The sequence below is a fragment of the Myotis yumanensis genome, unplaced genomic scaffold, assembly GCF_028538775.1.
Source record: "Myotis yumanensis isolate MYYU_CA2020_CCGP unplaced genomic scaffold, mMyoYum1.0.hap1 SCAF_6, whole genome shotgun sequence".
NCBI lineage: Eukaryota > Metazoa > Chordata > Mammalia > Chiroptera > Vespertilionidae > Myotis > Myotis yumanensis.
In genome coordinates this window covers 53,583,141-53,604,844 of record NW_027223757.1, presented here as the reverse complement: position 1 = coordinate 53,604,844, position 21,704 = coordinate 53,583,141, and the positions used below count along the sequence as shown (strand labels likewise).

General features: G+C 35.8%; 1 protein-coding gene across 2 annotated transcripts in view; it reads left to right on the top strand.

Moving 5' to 3' along the window:
* ZNF292 (zinc finger protein 292) overlaps positions 1-21,704 on the top strand; it is a 90,015-nt gene that overhangs the window by 35,238 nt on the left and 33,073 nt on the right. Inside the window, exons 4-6 of one of the 2 annotated variants that reach the window (XM_070418134.1) lie at positions 5,101-5,255; positions 5,449-5,527; positions 7,802-7,937. In XM_070418134.1, coding sequence (XP_070274235.1) covers positions 5,101-5,255; positions 5,449-5,527; positions 7,802-7,937 — 370 coding nt within the window. Of the gene's footprint in view, positions 1-5,100; positions 5,256-5,448; positions 5,528-7,801; positions 7,938-21,704 lie in introns of those variants that run through there. The other variant, XM_070418135.1, reaches the window with a different exon arrangement.

Here is a 21,704-nt window from a genome sequence, read left to right as displayed (position 1 = left end):
AAAACACATATATAATTACATATTGTTTTTGTGATTAATCACTATGCTTTAATTATGTTCAATTTGTAACAATAAAAATACATCCTGCATATCAGATATTTACATTACGATTCATAACAGTAGCAAAATTACAGTTATGAAGTAGCAATGAAAATAATTTTATGGTTGGGGTCACCACAACATGAGAAACTGTATTAAAGGGTCGCGGCATTAGGAAGGTTGAGAACCACTGCCTTAGAGCATGATCCTTTAACCTTTTTTTTAGTTAGTATTTCTCCTATCTCAGGCCTGTCCATAATACACACTATAGAATAGAGGGTGTAACCACAAATATCTTGTTAGGGGTCCTATAGATTCCTTAAAGAGAGAGCAAGCTTGTTGAGGCTTTTAGCAGCCAGACAGTCCATGCCTGGTTTCAGTCAGGGTGCTTGGCTGATATATGACTCAGCTCCAGCCATTAGTTGTCATGCCAGAATATGAGTTGCCTAATTTTCCAAAATTTTAAAAATAGAAAAGTTAGAAATCTAAGGTTTATGTGAAATTTATTCTTTTTAAATATTATCAAACTAATTAGAATCATTTTTAAGCAATGTATACATCAGTCAAAACCTGTATGAGCTAGCCACCCTCTTCACATTACACACTGGTGTAGTTTCTTCTGGTATGAAGGAATGTGGCTCCAAAATATGACTCCTATACAGTTTTCTGAACTCAGAATCATCTTGCTCCTTCTTAAATAACTTCAGTTCTGGGTCCTCCTGTCCCAGGAGGCTAACCTGTTCTAATTTTGGTTAACTCTAATTGTTTGATGTTTCTGCCTCATGGAAAGCAGAAATGTATCTTCTTCACACTTTGACCTAGAGCTCCTGGTTTGCCCTGTGAGACCACACAGAAGAAGACTTATGTGACAAGTTTTCAGATTTGTGATTTTGGCTATGAATCAAATTTCCATTTGTCCAGAAATGTAGGGTTTGAATCTTCTCTCTGTCTCTTAAATAGCTCTGTGATCTTGGGGCTTATTACTTTAACCTGTTTATGCTCCAGTTTGTCCATTTTTAAAAGAAGCATATTACTGCCCTGACTGGGTGACTCACTTGGTTAGAGTGTCGTCTAGTACACCAAAAGGTTGCAGGTTCGATACCCAGTCAGGGCACATACCTAGGGTACAGATTCAGTCCCCTGGTCAGGCAAGTATGGGAGGCAACTGATTGATGTTTCTTTCTCACCTTGATGTGTCTGTCTCTCTCTTAAAAAAAAAAAAAATTGGGAAGAGGGTCCTAATATATGGTGACAGGAAAAGTTTTGACTTTGGGTGGTGGCCACATGTTGCAATGTACAGATCAGAAACCCACACCTGAAACCTATATGTTCATGTTGACCAGTGTCACCCCCCCAAAAAAAATAATTAAAAAGAATTTTTTAAAGCAATAAAAACATATCCTCAGATGAGGATTTAAAAAAAAAGTCAGCCATGAGATTCCAGTATGGCTGTGTGACTTTTTTTTTTTTTTTTTTTAATATTTTATTGATTTTTTACAGAGAGGAAGGGAGAGGGATAGAGAGTTAGAAACATCGATGAGAGAGAAACATCGATCAGCTGCCTCCTGCACATCTCCCACTGGGGATGTGCCCACAACCCAGGTACATGCCCTTGATCGGAATCGAACCTGGGACCTTTCAGTCCGCAGGCCGACGCTCTATCCACTGAGCCAAACCGGTTTCGGCTGTGTGACTTTTTGATATAGGTATGTGATGTAATTCTGGCCATTGAGACCTGATGAGAAATCTAATGGGAATTGGGTTGGGGGTATTCTGGAAAAGGTTTCCTTGTTCCTAAAACAGAGGCACATGAAAAGATGGCCTCATCTTTTCTTCCGGTTATTGCTGACCCTGGGTGAGAAGCTTGTTTCACTCTCTTGACACACCTGGGTGTTAGGTGGGGGCATCATCTGACAATGGAAGAGTGAAGACATAGGTTGGTCATATGATAAACCTTTCTTATTGTTACAATGTTTTGAGTTGCATTTTCTTTTAGCTAAAATAATCTTAACAGATAAAGAAGTCAAGTTACTTAATTCTATTGTGGCTGGCAAATAGGATAAAAAGTATTTAACCTCATGGAGTTATGAGGAATAATTGAAATAATATAGGTAAAAGGCACTTTGTAATTGTAAAGTAATTCTGCATATTTATAGTTCTGTTACATTACCACCGTCAGTATCTGTTGGCCAGTGGACAGAATGTTTCACAGAGAGTGAGACTGCCTGGCTTTGCTAATTACCAATTATATTAATATAGTGCAGGTCACTGGACCTTTTAATTACTCCTCTCTAAAACAGAATTAAATGATCTTTATAATTCTGATGATCTTTATAAGGAATGAGTCTGAGTATCGTGGGATTCCCACCAGAAAGCCCTTATATAGATTAAGGCAGTAGGTACAAATAAGTACAGTGGGGCCTTGACTTATGAGTGTCCCGACTAACGAGTTTTTTGAGATACCAGCTGTCTCTCGGCCGATTTTTTGCATTGAATTGATAGAGTAATTTGAGTTAACGAGCTCCTTAACAAGCTCGGTCTCGAAACGAATTAAACTCGTAAGTCAAGGCCCCACTGTAACTCTCTTACTGTTTTGAAACATCGATGTGAGAGAGAAACACTGATGGGTCGGTCGCCTCTTGCATGCACCCCAACTGGGGATCGAACCTTCCCCCCTTTGGTGTACAGGACAACAGTCCAACCGACTGAACTACACTGGCTAGGGCAATAAGTAACTCTTAATTGAGGAAAGCATAATTTATTAACCATTCATGTTTGGGGTGCTTCCATTTTCACAGTGGTTCTGATCTTACTGTCTTGAAAAACTAGGTAAGCTACTATCAGTATACTTGCTGGTTATGAATATCAATTCTCATAGCTTTATGCAGTTAGACAGATATTTGCTTTTTTGTTGTTGTTAATCCTAACCCGGAGGGTACTTTTCCATTTTTATTTTATTTTTCTAGAGCGAGAGAGAGTGGAAGGGAGGGGGAGAGACAGAGAGAGAGAAAAAACATCGATGTGAGAGAGACACATCAATTCATTGCCTCCTGCATGCTCCAACCCAGACCTGGGATCAAATTGCAACTGAGGTGCTTGCCCTTGACTGGGAATTGAACCCGAGGCCCTTTGGTCCATGGCTGACACTACCACTGAGCAAAACTGGCTAGGGCTCATGTAACATTTTTTAGATGTAGAACATCATACTCAGTTTTATTCCTAGAAGTAGAGGGACAATCACAGAAGAATCCCAGAATGCAGATTTTTCCATTCATTTGGCAAGTTTTGTTTAGATTTTGTAAGTCCTGTTGAGAGATTGTTTTGACTTCTGACACCAAATAGTAGGTGTCCTACAATTCAATCCAATTCTGACACTAGCTGGAGTTAGTGTCAGACTCCACAGGTTAAAGGGCTTAGTACCACAAGGTGGCCCTAACTTCAGATGCCAATTGTAAGAACTGGGTCTTCAGGTTACCTGCACTTTTGTCCAACTTGGAGGGGTTGGGATCTGTGAATATATGATTATGCAGAAAGTGAGTTTTTATTATATTGCCCCCTTTTTAAAAATTTATTATTTTTTTGAATCCTCACTCAAGGATATTTTTCCATTGATTTTTAGAGAGTGGAAGAGAGAGGGGAAAAACAGAGAAAATATCGATGAATGATAAACACATTGATTTGTTGCCTCCTGCATGAGGCCAGGCCAGGGCCCGGGCCAGAGAGGAGCCTGCAACCAAAGTACTTGCCCTTGACTGGAATTGAAACCAGGACTCGTTGGTCTGCAGGCCAACACTATCCACTGAGCCAAACCGGCTAGGGCTATTGTGTTGCCCTTTCATTTGCCAGATTACCTTTTCTGTTCTTCCTTTCTTCCTTATTCTCTGTGATCACTTACTACTTCTGCTACTTAGAGGTTAATAGAGACAGGATAAGGCAGTATGTGTTTTCTTTTGAATGTTCATTTCCTCTTTCCTTCCTTCCTGCTGTCTCTTCTTCCTTCCTAGCTACCTACAGTTGTTTTTTGGGGGTTTTTTAAGTTGCTTCTGTATGCCAGAGGACACAAGTCCTTGTGGAGTTTCCTTCAAGATAACATCCTTTCTGGGAAATGACATCTGAATTTTCACATGTGATGAGATGAGTCTTAAACCATGAAGTGTGAAGAGGACCAATTGTGGCAGTCTTATATTTGAAAAAACACATTTAATTAGAGCCCTACTTCATTTAGCATAATTCTAGAATCTTTTAGATAGTTTTTAGTAATTCGTGATTTTAGTAGTTATCTTAACATGTGGGTATTTAACTACTGTAGCAGTTTCTTCCATCTCTTTATTCTGTAGATAAACAGCATGAAAGTGCTGTTTATCTTTTTGATAATTCTGACAAGGTGAATTTGAAATATGTACTTCATTAAGGAATGAGGGTTGCTTTTAATTTAATAAATAAGTACTTTATTACAAAAATCACTTGACCTTGTAATTAGTCTTTAATATTGATTACATTTGTTGAAGGTGTTTAGATGATTTTTTAAATGTTAAAACTTGCCATAAAAGACAGTAATGGTATGTGCTATAATTTTTTTATTAACTGAAAAATTACATGTTTTTTGTGACTATATGTGATTCATTTATTATGTGTTGAATTTTATACTCCTTATACAAAAAAATAGAAAACAAATACTCTTAAAATTCTTCACTGCATGTCTGGTCTAGTATTACTTGCCCAGATGTCTTCTATTTAAAATAACTTAAATCTTAGAAATTTTGAGTGAAAGCTGGCATTTTGACTAGGGTAGAAAAGAGATAATGCTTACACTATTTAACACCAGCCTTTATGAAATGATGTATTGTTGGATGAATTAACACTCTTTTTCCCCCCCTAAAGAGAACTGGAAGTAAGACTATGGTTTTATAACTTTGAATATTTTAACCAGTATAAACTAATTTTTTTTATATAAATAAAAAATTATTTTTAAAACTTCTCAGGGAGGAAAGAAAAATAGTTGATTAGTCAGTGTGTAGTTTGATTTACATTGAATACTTTTTATTATTCCTTCCAAAACAGACACTCCTTGAATATGCAGAGAAATGGAAAACTTCAGAAGATCCCTTACCTTTGCTGGAGGTATACACAGTGGCCATCCAAAGTTATGTTAAAGCCCGACCTTATCTTACCTCTGAATGTGAAAATGTAGCATTGGTTCTGGAACGCTTGGCATTGTGAGTAGACCTTTGAGTAAATTAAAATTAGGTTTAGCTTTTTTTTGTTTTACTTTTATATTTTAGCTCTTAGGATCATTTAAATTTAAATGGATTAGTTATGGGATGTCTACTGATAATGTTAGAATTCATTTTATTTTACTTCAAATTTTAATAATTATATATATCTTTACCAATTTTTTTTGTTTTTTAGAAGCTGTGTTGAACTTCTACTGTGTCTGCCTGTTGAGTTATCAGATAAACAATGGGAACAATTTCAGACACTGGTGCAGGTGAGAATATTTACCTGTTAGGTTTAGTATAGGTACATTTTAAGTTAGTTTTCTTTGTTCTTAATAAATTATTGGGTTAAACTTTAAAACACCTAACGACAAATTTTAATTGCTCTTGTTATTGTTATTAACACTAGTGTTTTGCATATAGTAGATGCTCAATAAATGTTTCCTAAGTGAATTTACACATTTAATAGTTTGGTTGAATAATACACTGTTCTTTAGGATCAGGTAACTAAAGGACTTTGTCAGAGTAGTAAGGGAACACAAAAGAAAATGTCCTCATTTGTATTAAGGAACAGTTTAACTAATATTGAAAATCTGCAATATACTTAATAAGAATGTAACATATCTCACTTTTTTTTGTCTCTCACTTAAGTCTTATGAAAACTTTGTGGGGGTAGGTATGTTTTTCCCATTTTAAAGGTGAGAAAACTGAGGCTCATACTCTAAAATATTTATTTTCTCATACTTATGCAGCTAATATCACAGAGTAGTTATTTGAACCCAGATTTTTCATTCCAAAGCACATGCTTTTTTTTTCCCCTAGAGCTGAAAATACATGCTTTTTATTTCTTTTATTTAGTGGTTTTTATTCTACTTAGATGAGTACTACACAATTTTACACTTAGTTATTTTGGAGCATTTTCAAGAACATTAAACTTTGTTTCAGGCACTGGATTGTGCTGGATATATTATAGCTTCAAGTAAATTTTGATCAATTGGATAAAAGAGATGTTCCTGCTAGCTAGTTTTCAAAAATATAGTTGTCTTTTTCTCTAGCCACAGTTCTTAAAATATCCTTTGGCCTTATGTTTTTCTGTAGGAGATGTATTAAAGAGGATTAATCTTAAATTTTAGAAGCATGTGAAATATAGTTAGAGAAATCAATTTTCCTATTTAATATTAAACATTAAACTCTATCAAGTGCAGAATTCTTGAAGGTAGGATTCATATCTTAATACCTTTGGATTCTATTATGTCTTATACATAATAGATACTTAAAAAGTGTTTGTTGAAATGAAAGTGTCTTGTCCTGTTTGTCACATTGCAACTAACTTTTGATCATGCAATTTCTGCTTCAGCATATCATTCCTTGTGTCTTAGGATTTTTTTCCTAATGTGTTTATTTTTAGGTAAATAATTCAGAACTTTTCATTGTTTGGCATTCAGATACACTCTACACAGAATTAAATAAGTTGTTTATATACAAATACACTACTGAATCCCTCACGCTACTTAATTTTGTCAGCATAAGATAAACTTCTGAACTTTCCTTTTTAAAACAATAGTACTAATTGATACTTTTTTATGTGAGTTAATGCGAAGAAAGTAACTTTAAATCCCTCTATAGTATTTTCAGCAGTTGCTCAAAGAAAATTTTTAAAAGCACTTGAAATTGTTGCAGTGGGAAAGTTTTATGGTGTTGAGGAATAGCTGTTTTGTATAAACATAGCATGCAGTTTTAAGTTTCCATGACACTTTTCTCTTATTTTAGAGTTTCCTTGGGGTTATTTTATATCTACTTAACAGCATTTGTTTCATTTTACCTGTGTGTCAACTGTTTAAATATTTTTTTACCCAACTAGAAGATAAGCCCCATAAACACCGGGACTAGTTGTTCTCTTCCCTAGTACTTTCTCCATAGAAATTCTCAGTAAACAGTTTTGAATTGAATAAAAATTATTGATCTTTGGTGGTCTATAGAATATGCCAACTGCATGAACGTTTGGAAAAACTAATAAGTAAGGTTCGTGTCAGCTTTAATAGGATTTTGCCAAGGCTATGTAGTAAATAAATGAAAAATCATGCATTTATTTAGTTGGTTTGCTTTCATATGTCTCTTATTGGAATATGTGTAAGTTGTCACTTAGGCCTTGATGCAGGTCTGTCATTTATTAATGGTAGAAGTTTTTGAAAATTTTTTTACTAACACGGGATGTAAATGTGTAAGGTCTTTTACGCTATGGGTATTTTGATAACTTCCTTGAGAAATAACCTTGCTCTTTCTGGTTTAGATTTTGGAGAAAAATTAATATGGACTTATTTATAAAAATACATTGTTTTTATTTAAAATTTATAATAATATAATGCTTATCCTTGAGATTTGACTTTAAAAGTCAAAAGTAAAGGAATTTAGCACTTTGTAATGTGGCATGAGAATTTGAAGATAAAAGTCTTATTTTTCAAAAGTTTAGTATTATATTTAAAGCCTGATAAGCTTGCTTTTAAAAATCTGTTGTAATTCTTTGGATGTTTATTTAATATTTATAGGTAGCTCATGAAAAGCTGATGGAGAATGGCAGCTGTGAATTGCATTTTTTAGCTACTCTAGCTCAAGAGACTGGGGTGTGGAAAAACCCGGTACTGTGCACTATTCTTTCCCAGGAACCATTGGATAAGGATAAAGGTAAATTTTCTAGAGAGAGAGAGAGCGAGAAAAGAGAAAAAAGAATCATTAGACCAAAGAAAATTAAGTACTTAAAATTGTTTTGATATAATTCATCTCAAGATATCCCAAACAAGGATCATTTAATTACATTTTATCTGAGATGGTTGAGGCCCTTCATTTTTATTTTATTTGGGGGAAAGATGTATTTATAGGGCTTTACAATCATATCATTACAGAGAAACTAATTCTCCCCCCCCCCCCCCCCCCCCCCAACATCTCTTTAACAGAGGTATTCCTTTTACAACATCCTGATAGGTGGCAATCTGGCTTATATTTAATATCTAACTTACTTGACAGATGGAGATGCTGAAATAGGGTAGTCAAATTATTTTCTTGAAAATAGAATACAAAATTAGTGCTAGAACTTTCAAGTCTTCTGTCTCTAAGATTAGTATTGTTTCTCAAGCAGCTTATTGCTCAGTCTTATTTTATCCAACTTAGTTGTTATTGTATGAGTTCGGCAATAAAGACTCCAGTTAAACTCAGACTGGCTGGTATCCTGTTGGAAGTAGATGGCTAAATCACTAATATGCATAACAATGTTCAGAGTACAAAAATTGTATATATCACAAAGAAGGGCACAGTTGTTGTCTTTAGTACTTGAGATTATTTTGGAAAGTGCCCAGCTTTCACTCTAATCTTTCCCAAGGTATTAAATTAGAGAATTAAATAAGCTGCTTCCATTGTTTATCGCAGCTTTTCCTGTTGATTGATTGCAGAGTCTAAGTATTTTGCAATATGATAGCAAATTATGAAGTCTCTGAAAAGGGAGTATAAATAGCCCATTGCTTCTGAACACTTCTGATACTTTGATATTTACTGAAAGGCTTCCCTGCTAATCTCCAAACTTCTCTTCAGGCTGGTTGTTCCTACATGCCTCCCTTCTTAACATTGCTCCATTGCTTTTCTGATAGTTTATAGCAATGTTATCTGTTTTTTAAATTTTCATAAGAAGTTTATTTTTAGTACCCCCTTCCTTTGTGGATATCCACAGATTAGCTGCAGTGTTCTCCATACCTTAGAGAAATAAAGAATAGACACTCATTATTTAAAATAATAAGAACATTTAAAAGTTGAGAATCTTAGTGTTTTGTTTTGTTTTGCCTTTGGCATATTACTTTTCTTTCCATTATATTAATAACACTATGTTGGGGTTTTGTTTTTTTTTGCTATAATGAAATTGTATTTTCTAATGTTCTCAACTTTTAAAAATATTGGATGTAATATATTAATATCAAATTACATTGTATAGTTTTTAACAATTTTAAATGTCCTTTAATATGCATGGTTTCATTTAACCTTCACAATGATCCTATGAAAAAGGTAGGCTCTTTATTCTGTTTTACAGATCAGAAAGTGGAGGCTCAGAAAGATTACTTGTATTTTCTGTATCACATTGCCAGTGATGTGAGGCAAAAGCAGGAATTGAAATGAGATCTTTAATTTCTCTTCTTTTTATAATATGCCCTGTTGAACCTAACTTAATAAAATTTCATCTAGTTTAAATAAAGAATTAACTCCTTGCCCTGGCCAGGTGGCTCAGTTGGTTGGAGCGTTGTCCCATGCACTGAAAGGTTATGGGTTCAATTCTTGGTCAGGGCACATATGGGAGGCAAACAATGTTCTTCTCTCTTTCTTTCTCCCTACCACCTTTCCTTGCCCTCCTTCCCTTTCTTCTCCCTTTCTAAAATATCAATAAAATCATACCCTCAGGTGGGGATTAATAAAAAAGGAATTAACTCCTTTTTTTTCCTGAAGAGCATTTTTGCCAAACTCACACATTATGCTAAAGTAGGAAAATGAAACTTTCACCTTAGCAGAGATTTAAAATTTATTTTAAAAGAAAGTGCACTCCATTTCCTGTTTAAATGTGCCCAATGTTGTTTCTGTTAACAAATGTCTGCCCATCTCTGTGCTGCTTTATTTCTTGGTCTTCACCTGATATATCCACTGGGATAATATGGATTGTGCAACCAAGAGGAGTTTCTACAATAGCAGATGGATTGTAGATAGCCAGACTTTCATACAACTCATGAAGCAAGCAGAGAAATATATGATCAAGGAATTTTGCAGCCATAATCTTTACTTTGTTCTCTGTTATTTAGAATGCTTCTTTGATGGGAGTTATTTTATGTATAATTACACAAATTATTCATTTCCTCCTTTGAAAAAGTTGAAGGAACTAACATTTTACACACACATGCTAATTTATGTACATTTTCAAATTTGATGGTTCAAAAGGAACTTTTAGCTTTTTATATTATACTAGAGGCCCAATGCACAAAATTCATGCAAGAGTAGGCCTTCCCTCCCCCGGCTGCCAGCACTGGCTTCCCCCTGGCACCCAGGACCCAGGCTTCTCTCCAGCACCCAGGACCTGGGCTTCCTTCACAGTCCCGGCTTTGTCCAGAAGGTCATTGGAAGGATGTCTGGTCTAATTAGCATGTTATGCTTTTATTATTATAGAATATTCAGCCCCTTGGTTTAACTTAATCTAACCTATAGCAGCTTTGAAGAGAGGAGCTAGAGCTCAGAGATTAAAAAGTAAATGTCAGTAGATATAGCTCATTAGTTTATAGTGAAGTCTTTGAGTTTTGATATAGTATTTCAGTGATTTTCAACTGGTGTGCTGTGGCACCCTGGTATGCCACAAGAGGCACACCAGTGTGCTGCAAGAACTTTTAAAACATGCACTACCTGACTATAGTAAGGGGCACTGACTTCTTTTCCCTTAGATGGTCAAATTTAAAAATTACAACAGCCAACACAGCAATAGCCATCAGGTGTGAATTAATAAAAATTATACCTATTTTTTGTCAGATGGGCAAAAATATATATATATAATTTATTTATTTATTTTTTACTGATTTTAGACCTACTAAAATGCAGCTAAACCAAGAAATCTTTTTGGGATTGGGGGTGGGCATGACTCAAAATTTAAAATGCTGGTTTCATTTTAAGATCTTAGCCTCCTAGAATAAGGTAACTCTAATTACTAGACCAACATAATTCAAGTAGATGGCCTTTGAATATCACAGGAACTTCAGGCTTACATATTACTTGTACTTTTCTTTAATCATAATCTTGGGATTGGAAAGACCAACTGAATACTCATTTTTTTTTAACTCAATTTTTGCTCCCTTCTAAAACATTAATAAATACATTGGCCTTTGCTTGAATATTTCTAGAGAATGGTAACTGTGTAGTTCAGTCCATTCTTAGCCCTCTATTAGAAAATAGTCATTGTGAAAACTATATTCTTAGAGTTTACATCTTTTGGATCTAGTGTTACCTCTAAAGCCATACTGAACAAGAGTGTAAGTCCCTCTTTTTGCACCATATCGATTGAGATATTTAAAAATTGCCATTATGTCAACACTTAGTCATCTTTTCTTTTGTAGACTAAAAGCCTTCCTGGTGTGGCATGCTTTTAAATCTACAATCATGATACCTAATTTTTGAGTAGATTTTGTTGGTGGTCTCATTAATGTGTAATTCTCAGAACTTGATGTGTACCCTAAATATGAGCTGCCATTGGTACTCTCTCTCCTTCATCCTAATAATTTATACTTAGTATGACTTAATATGACATTGTCTTTTGGGGTAGCCATATCTTTCTCAAAACTCATCGAGGTCACTAAAACCATATATATATATATATATATATATATATACACACACACACACACACACACACACACACACACACTTAAAGTGAATGCTACTGTTTTAAATTCTTTACATTTTTATACTTTGTCTTTTGGCACATAGGGTATTACTTTTTTCTCTCTTTAATTTCACTCTTTAATAAGGTTTATTCTGTCTCTATAACTTGTCAAAATCCTTTTAAATCTTGATTTGTTATTCGGAATCCTTTTCAGTTTCCTCTAATTAGCAGACTTATTAGTGTATATTCTGTTAGCATCCAAGTCCTTGATAATAATCATGAAAAGATTATATCCAGAATACCTAGTCCCTGTGATACTTACAGAAATCATCCTTGCCTTCAGTCCTTTAATCAATATTTTTTTATTATTGCTTCATCAAACACAACTATTTTTTCTTATGTCTGTCCCATGCTTCTCATTTTGGTCTATAAGGATTTGATGAAAACTATTTGGCTAGAGTTCTGTCAAGTTAGACTGTTTAATATTGAGGTTAGTCTGATCTAATTTATTATTTTTAAATGAACTTTTTATTTATTTTAGACTTATAGAAAAATTATGAAGAGTTCCCACAACCATTTTCCTATTAATATCTTATTATGATATATTTGTCACAATAAATTGATATTTGATACTTTATTATTAACAGTCCATACTTCATTCAGATTTCCTTAGTTTTTACCTATTGTCCCTTTTCTGTTCTAGGATCCCATCCAGGATTCCACATTACATTTAGTCATCATGTCTCCTTAGGCTGCTCTTGGCTGTGACAGTTTTTCAGACTTTCCTTGTTTTTGATGACCTTGACAGTTTTGAGGAATACTGGTCAGGTATTTTGTAGAATGTCCCTCAATTGGGATTTGTCTGATGTTGCTCTCATGATTAGAACTGGGCTTGTGGGTTTGGGGGAGGAAGATCACAGAGGTAAAGTGCCATTGTCACTACATTATATCTAGGATGCGTACTGTCCATATTACTTTTGACTGTTGATGTTAAACTTTATCACCTGGCGTAGATAGTATGTTTGTCAGGTTATCCACTATGAAGTTACTATTCCCTCCCCCCCCTTTCTATGCTGTCCTCTTTGAAAGGAGGTTACTATATGCAGCCCACACTTAAAAGGCAGAGAATTAAGTTCCATTGCCTTGAGGGAGTGGGGGGCAGTATCTACAGCAATTATTTGGAATTCTACACAGGAGATTTGTCTTTTTGTCTCCATTTATTTACTTAGTCATTTATATTTATGAGGATTCTTTGGATACTTATTATACTTGGTCATAATCCAGTACTACTTTATTTTGTTGCTCCAGTTGTTCCAGCTTTGGCCATTGGGAACTCTGAGTTAACTTCTGTGCCCCTTTGACATAGCCCCATCATTATGAGTTATATTTTTTGTTTGCATACATCCTTGCTTTCTGGCACTACAAGATGCTTCAGGCTTATCTTACATATTTCCTGTCCCAGTTCTAAAATCAGCAGTTTCTCCAAGAAACCCTAGTTTCTTTTATTGAGAATAGTATTAGATACCAAAACCTGGTAACTGGGTGTTCTCATTAATACTGGGATGAACTTGTTTCTAGGACCTCTCAGTAGACAAGGCAAGAAAACATATGTTGGTATACTAATCTGTGTATGTACACATATCTATAAATTTCTATGTGTAACTAGCCATATCTATATACTGATGTCTCTAACTGTAATCCATACCACATTGATCATTCTAGCATCCTCCTCTTGCTTACCCTATAACCTTCACTTCAACAAAGTGTTATATAATTGGAGTCATACAGTATGTGGTCTTTTCAGATTGTCTTTTTCTCCCATTGACCATCCATATACTTAATCAGTTTTGCTACATACACTTTCTTTTACCGTTTTATAGAGTTCACCTATCCAAAGTTAGTTAGGTAAGAATAAGAACCTTTTCCCCCCACCTGTTTCAGGGAACTTCTTTCATAACATTTGTAATACAATTAGATTCTTTTGACATATTTTACATTCTATCCTGGGCTCCCCAAACCTCCTAAATAATTTTTTAAAAATTTCCATTCCTTAGGATTCCCTCTATGCTATAAAGTTCTATGGGTTTTGACAAACATGTGGTGTCATGTATCCACCATTATAGTATCATACAGAATAGTTTCACTGCTCTAAGAAAATCAACTGCTTCGCTTACTTCGCTTTCTCCTGGACACCTGACAGTTCCTGACCTGTTCACCATCTTTTCTTTGAGACTGTCATAATTAAAGCCTTTTTGGTCTAGTTTCTTTCACTTTGTAATATGCATTTAACATTCATCTATGTCTTTGGCTTAACAGCACATTCCTTTTTATTGCTGAATAATATTCCATTGTATGAATGTATCACAGTTTATCAGTTCACCTAGGAAAGGACATCTTGTTTACTACCAGTTTTTGGTGGTTGAATAAAGCTGTAAACAGTTGCATGCAGATTTTTATATGGACGTAAGTTTTCACATTGATTGGGTTAAATACCTAGGAGTATGATTGCTAGGTCATATGGTAAGACTATGTTTTGTTTTTTAAGAAACTACTAAACTCTCTTGAAAAGTGGCAGTACCTGCCCAGTTGGTGTGGGTCAGTGGTTGAGCATTGACCCTTAAACTGAGAGGTCCCTGGTTCAGTTCCCTGTCAGGGGACATGCAAGAGGCAGCCAATCGATGTGTTACTCTCATTGATGTTTCTATCTCTCTCCCTCTCCCTTCTCTCTCTCTGAAATCAATAAAAACGTTAAAAAAAAAAAAGTGGTTTACCATTGTGTATTCTCACCAGCAAAGAAATGAGTTAGTGTAACTGTAAACCCTCACCAGTATTGTGTGTTTTTAGAATTTTAGCCATTCTAATAGGTGTGCACTGATAACACATTGTTGTTTTAATTTGTATTTCTATAATGACAAATTATATTGAACATCTTTTAACATGCATTTTTGCCATCTGTATATCTTTCTTGAGGCATATTTTCAGACATTTTTTTGCCTATTTTTTAATTGGTTTGTTCATTTTCTTGTTGATTTTTAATAGTTCTTTGTATATTTGGAATGCAAGTACTTTATCAGATATAAGTTTTGCAAATATGTTCTTTTACCCTGTGGCTTATACTTTTTAAAAATAATGTGTGTAACAGAGAAGTTTTAACTTTTAATGGAGTCCAACTTACCAATGTTTTCCATGTTTTTGGCATTTTATTTAAATGTCATATATTTTTCTCCTGTAAGTTTTATACTTTTGCATTTTACATTTGGGTGTGTGATCATTTTGAGATAACTTTTGTGAAGTGTGACTTAATTTATGTTTAGTGACTCTGCTTGGCTCTTCACAGTCACACTTCTTTTTCTGAACAATCACAAGCCATGTTTTTAGTATAATTAATTTGGAGACTTAGGATTATATCTATTCCTCTAGTTTACAGTTTTGCAAAATGTACCTTTAGCCCCATTTTGAAAATTATATTTTACCATCTGTTTTCATTTGCTCCATTGTTCTACCCTTCTCAGTGTAAAGCTTATTATCAGAACCACCATAAAAATAGAGAAATTTTTCTTTTTCTCTGTCATCATAAGTAATAGATCATCAGACCCAGTCAGCAGGTCTTTTTTTCCTCAAAAGTTACTCACCTCCACCAGTTTGATTTTTCTCAACATTTTTGGTGAGTTAGGATTCATCTTGGCCTTAGGTTTAATAATGTTTTGCATACTAACGGTGTATCCTTGGTCCTGAGCCTGTTTTTCCTTCTACATGTCATCATTTGAAAATCTAAATGCTGAGAGAGCTCTCTATTACAGTCACACTGAACCTCTTCAGCCCTTTCTACTTATATATTGGGATAATCTGCAATTGCAAAAATTGTATTTTTGTCACTTGCCAGTCTTTTCTTGAATCTAAAAGCCCTATAACTCCCCTCCCCTCCCCTCCCCTTCATTTTCAAAGGAAATTTCTAAAGCTTAAGCTTTTCATAGTGCTTATAAATCTACTTCAGAATTTTATGAGAAAATAAGTGTTTATTTCGGTAATAAACTTTACATTTTTAAAGTGAACATGGAAAAATTGCTTTCTTGTTTATCAGATACTAGAGGCCCAGTGCACGAAATTTGTGTACGGGGCCAGGGGTGGAGGGGGTCCTTCAGCCCAGCCTGAAACCTGTCGCAATCCGGGACCCCTTGGGGGATGTCTGACTTCCGGTTTAGGCCCAACCCTGCTAAACCGGCAGTCAGATATCCCTCTCATAATCCAGGACCACTGGCTCCTAACTGCTCGCCTGCCTGCCTGATCGCCCCTAACCACTCTTTATCCCTACCTTATCACCCCTACATGCTCACCTGCCTGCCTGATCACCCCTAACCACTTGCCTGCCTGCCTGATTGCCCCTAACTGCTTGCCTGCCTTCCTGATCACCCCTAACTGCCTCTGCCTCAGCCCCCACCACGGCGGCTTCATTTGGAAGGACGTCCGGAATAACGTCCGGTCGTTTGGTGGTCCAGTATAATTAGCATATTACGCTTTTATTATTATAGATTAATATACACAAGACGTAATGATATCTGAAAGGTGGAAAAGATGAGAAGATGGAGCAAGTGATAACTTATACTTTCAAGGCCAGATCTGATTATTACATGCACAGCTACATTTGCTTTCAGATAGTAAATCTCCAGTCCTTTCACTCTTGGATACTTTTTGTTACATATATATGAAGTGTGTGTGTGTTTGTATGTGTGTGTCTATCTTTACCTGTTTATATATAGAATTCCTAAAGGGGTGACTTTGAGACCTAGACTTAAATCTATTGACAGTTTTTTGGGGTTTGTTTTTTAAAATTTATTTTTATTGAAAGTATTACAGATATCCCCCTTTTTCCCTCCCATTGACTCCTCCCCTCTACCTCACAGCCTCCCCCCTATGCCTTCACCGCATGGTGTCCATGGGTTATGTATATATGCATATAAATTCTTTGGTTATTCTCTTCCTGGCACCCCCTTCCCCCCTTCCCTCTGAAGGTCAGTCTGTTCCTTGCTTCCATGTCTCTGGATCTATTTTGTTTGTCAGTTTATTTTGTTTATTAGATTTCACATATAAGTGAAATCATGTGATACTTATCTTTCTCTGAGTGCCTTATTTCGCTTAGTATAATATTCTCCAGGTCCTTCCATGCTGTCTTAAAGGGTAAGAGATCCTTCTTTTTTACAGCTGCATAGCATTCCATAGTGTAAATGTACCACAGCTTTTTTATTCCCTCATCTACTGATGGCACTTGGGCTGTTTCCAAATTGACAATGTTTTTTGTGTTAGGACGTTTCTTACACAAAGTCACTAAAAGAGCACCTTTATAGAGTATGTATTAAAACTGTTAGAAATACACTTTTCCTAACCTTTCTATCTTTCTTTTTTCACATTTCATTTTGCTTTGTTTCTCTTTCTTTGCTCTTAACTGACATTGTCTTCTTATAAAACATAAAGTAAATTGACCATTTTAGGTTTTTTTGAAAAATGACTACTAAGTTATATTGTCTCTTACTTGTGTAGATCCCTTAGATCCTTAAGGATCAGCAACTCTGGATAGAATTAAGCTAATAGAACTTTTTTTTTTTTTTTTTTTTCGCATAAAGTATTACAAAGGGTATTACATAAGTGTCCTTTTTTCCCCCCCACCCTTGACAAACCCCTACCCTCCCTTACCCCCCAGTGTCTTATGTCCATTAGTTATGCTTATATGCATGCATACAAGTCCTTTGGTTGATCTCTTACTCCCCTCCCTCCTGCCCCCCAACTCTCTCTGGCCTTCCCACTGCAGTTTGACAATCAGTTTGAGGCAGCTCTGCCTCTGTATCTATTATTGTTCAAAAGTTTGTAATGGTCTTTATTATCCATGAATGAGTGAGATCATGTGGTATTTTTCCTTCATTGACTGGCTTGTTTCACTTAGCATAATGCTCTCCAGTTCCATCCATGATGTTGCAAATGGTAGGAGTTCCTTCTTTTTAACAGCAGCATAGTATTCCATCGTGTAGATGTACCACAGTTCTCTAATCCATTCATCTACTGATGGGCACTTAGGCTGTTTCCAGATCTTAGCTATGGTGAATTGCGCTGCCATGAACATCTGGGTGCATATATCCTTTCTGATTGGTGTTTCTGGTTTCTTGGGATATATTCCTAGAAGTGGGATCACAGGGTCAAATGGGAGTTCCATTTCCAATTTTTTGAGGAACCTCCATACTGCCTTCCATAGTGGCTGGACCAGTCTGCATTCCCACCAGCAGTGCACAAGTGTTCCTTTTTCTCCACATCCTCTCCAGCACTTGTCGTTTGTTGATTTGTTGATGATGGCCATTCTGACAGGTGTGAGATGGTACCTCATTGTTGTTTTGATTTGCATCTCTCGGATGATTAGTGACTTTGAGCATGTTTTCATATGTCTCTTGGCTTTCTGAATGTCCTCTTTTGAAAGGTGTCTATTTAGATCCTTTGCCCATTTTTTGATTGGATTGTTTATCTTCTTTTTGTTAAGTTGTATGAGTTCCCTATAAATTTTGGAGATTAAGCCCTTATCAGATATGACGTTGGCAAATATGTTTTCCCACGAGGTGGGTTTTCTTGTTGTTTTGTTGATGGTTTCTTTTGCTGTGCAGAAGCTTTTTATTTTGATGTAGTCCCATTTGTTCATTTTCTCTTTAGTTTCAACTGCCCTAGGAGCTGTATCAGTGAAGAAATTGTTTTGGCATATGTCTGAGATTTTGTTGCCTTTGTATTCTTCTAGAATTTTTATGGTTTCCTGTCGTACATTTAAGTCCTTTATCCATTTTGAGTTTATTCTTGTGTATGGTGTAAGTTGGTGCTCTAGTTTCATTTTCTTGCATATGTCTGTCCAATTTTCCCAACACCATTTATTGAAGAGACTATCTTGGCTCCATTGTATGTTCATGCCTCCTTTGTCAAAAATTAATTGAGCATATTGGTTCGGGCTAATTTCTGGACTCTCTATTCTATTCCACTGATCTATATGTCTGTTCTTGTGCCAGTACCAGGCCGTTTTGAGAACAGTGGCTTTGTAATACAGCTTGATATCTGGCATTGAGATCCCACCTACTTTGTTCTTTCTCAGGATCGTTGCAGCTATTCGGGCTCTTTTTTTATTCCAGATGAATTTTTGGAGAGTTCGTTCTAGATCTTTGAAGAAGGCCATTGGTATTTTAATGGGAAGTGCGTTGAATGTATAGATTGCTTTGGGTAGTATGGACATTTTAATGATGTTGATTCTACCAATCCAAGAACATGGTATGTTCTTCCATCTGTTTATGTCTTCCTCTATCTCTTTTTTCAACGTCCTGTAGTTTTCTGAGTAGAGGTCTTTAACCTCTTTAGTTAAGTTTATTCCTAGGTATCTTAATTTTTTTGGTGCGATGGTAAATGGGATTGTTTTTCTGATCTCCCTTTCTGAAAGTTCACTATTGGTGTATAGAAATGCCTCAGATTTCTTGGGGTTAATTTTGTATCCTGCTACATTGCCAAATTCATGTATTAAGTCTAGTAGCTTTTTGATGGAGTCTCTAGGGTTTTGTATGTATAATATCATGTCATCTGCAAATAAGGACAGTTTTACTTCCTCTTTTCCAATTTGGATGCCTTTTATTTCTTCTTCTTGCCTAATTGCAATGGCTAATACTTCCAGTACTATGTTGAACAGGAGTGGTGAGAGTGGGCATCCCTGTCTTGTTCCTGTTCTTAGGGGAAATGGTGTTAGTTTTTGTCCATTGAGTATGATGTTGGCTGTGGGCCTGTCATATATGGCTTTTATTATGTTGAGGTATGATCCTTCTATTCCCACCTTTCTGAGAGTTTTTATCAAAAATGGGTGTTGGATTTTGTCGAATGCTTTTTCTGCATCAATTGATATGACCATGTGGTTTTTTTCTTTCAATTTGTTTATGTGATGTATCACATTTATTGATTTACGGATGTTGTACCATCCTTGCATCTCTGGGATAAATCCTACTTGGTCATGGTGTATGATCCTTCTGATGTACTGCTGGATCCGATTTGCTAAGATTTTGTTGAGGATTTTGGCATCTATGTTCATGAGGGATATTGGCCTGTAATTCTCTTTCATTGTGATGTCTTTACCTGGTTTTGGTATTAGGGTGATGCTGGCTTCATAGAATGAGCTTGGAAGCGTTCCTTCCTCTTGAATTTTTTGTAGTAGTCTGAGGAGGGTAGTTTTAGTTCTTCCTTGAATGTTTGGTAGAACTCCCCTGTGAAGCCGTCTGGCCCTGGGCTTTTGTTTGCTGGAAGCTTTCTGATGACTGCTTCAATTTCTTCCATAGTTATTGGCCTATTGAGGTTTTTAGATTCTTCCTGATTGAGTTTTGGAATGTTGTATTTTTCTAGGAATTTGTCCATTTCCTCCAGGTTGTCTAGTTTGTTGGAGTAGAGTTGCCCGTAGTATTGTTTAACAATCATTTGTATTTCTGTGGGGTCTGTTGTTATTTCGCCTCTATCATTTCTGATTTGGTTTATTTGGGACCTCTCTCTTTGCTTCTTGGTGAGCCTGGCTAGGGGTTTGTCAATCTTGTTTATCCTTTCAAAGAACCAGCTCTTGGTTTCATTGATTTTCTGTATTGTTTTTTTGGTCTCTATTTCATTGATTTCTGCTCTAATCTTTATTATCTCCTTCCTTCTGCTCACTCTGGGGTTTTCTTGTTGCTCTCTTTCTAATTCTTTGAGTTGTAGAGTTAGATGATTGACTACCATTTTTTCTTGTTTTTTGAGATAGGCCTGTAGAGCTATAAACTTTCCTCTCAGGACTGCTTTCATTGTGTCCCAGAGGTTTTGGATTGTTGTGTTTTCATTGTCATTAGTGTCCAGGATGTTTTTAATTTCTTCTTTGATGTCATCGGTAACCCAATCAATATTTAATAACATGCTATTCAGCTTCCAAGTGTTTGAGTATTTTGGGTTGTTTTTATTGTAGTTTATTTCTAACATTATACCATCGTGGTCTGCGAAGAAGCTTTTTATGATTTCAATCTTCTTGAATTTGTGGAGACTTTGCTTGTGACCCAATATGTGGTCTATTTTTGAATATGTCCCATGAGCACCTGAGAGGAATGTATATTCCGCAGCTGTGGGGTGAAGTGTTCTGAAGATGTCAATTAAGTCCATCTGATCTAGTGAGTCATTTAGGATTGCTGTTTCTTTGCTGAGTTTTTGTCTAGCGGATTTATCCAGTGATGTCAGTGGTGTATTAAAGTCCCCTACTATGATTGTATTGTTGTCGATCTCTCCCCTGATATCTTCCAGAAGTTTTCTTATGTATGTGGGTGCTCCTGCATTGGGTGCATATATGTTTACCAGGGTTATATCTTCTTGTTGTATTGATCCCTTTAGTATTATGAAGTGGCCTTCCTTATCTCTGGTTATGGCCTTCACTTTGAGATGTATTTTGTCAGATATAAGTATTGCTACCCCAGCTTTCTTTTCCTTTCCATTTGCGTGAAAGATATTTTTCCATCCCTTCACTTTCAGTCTGTGTGAGTCCCTTCTAATGAGGTGGGTCTCTTGTAGACAGCAGATGTATGGGTCATGTTTTTTTATCCATTCAGCCACTCGATGTCTTTTGGTTGGAGCATTTAGTCCATTTACATTTAAAGTTATTATTGAAAGGTATTTGTTTGTAGCCATTTCTTTTTTTGTGTGTGTGTGTGGCTGTTTTCTTTCTGAGCTTGATATTTCTTCTTTTTACACCAGTCCCTTTAGCATTTCTTGCATGGCTGGCTTGGTGGTGATAAACTCCCTTAGCCCTTTTTTGTCTGTGAAGCTTCTTATTTCCCCTTCAATTTTGAATGATAGCCTTGCTGGATAGAGTATTCTTGGATTCAGTCCTTTGCTTTGCATCACTTTGTAGATTTCCGTCCATTCTTTTCTGGCCTGATGTGTTTCTGTTGAGAAATCATTTGATAATCTAATGGGAGATCCCTTGTATGTTACTTTCCGTCTCTCTCTTGCAGCCTGTAAGATTCTCTCTTTATCCTGAACATTTGCCATGGTAA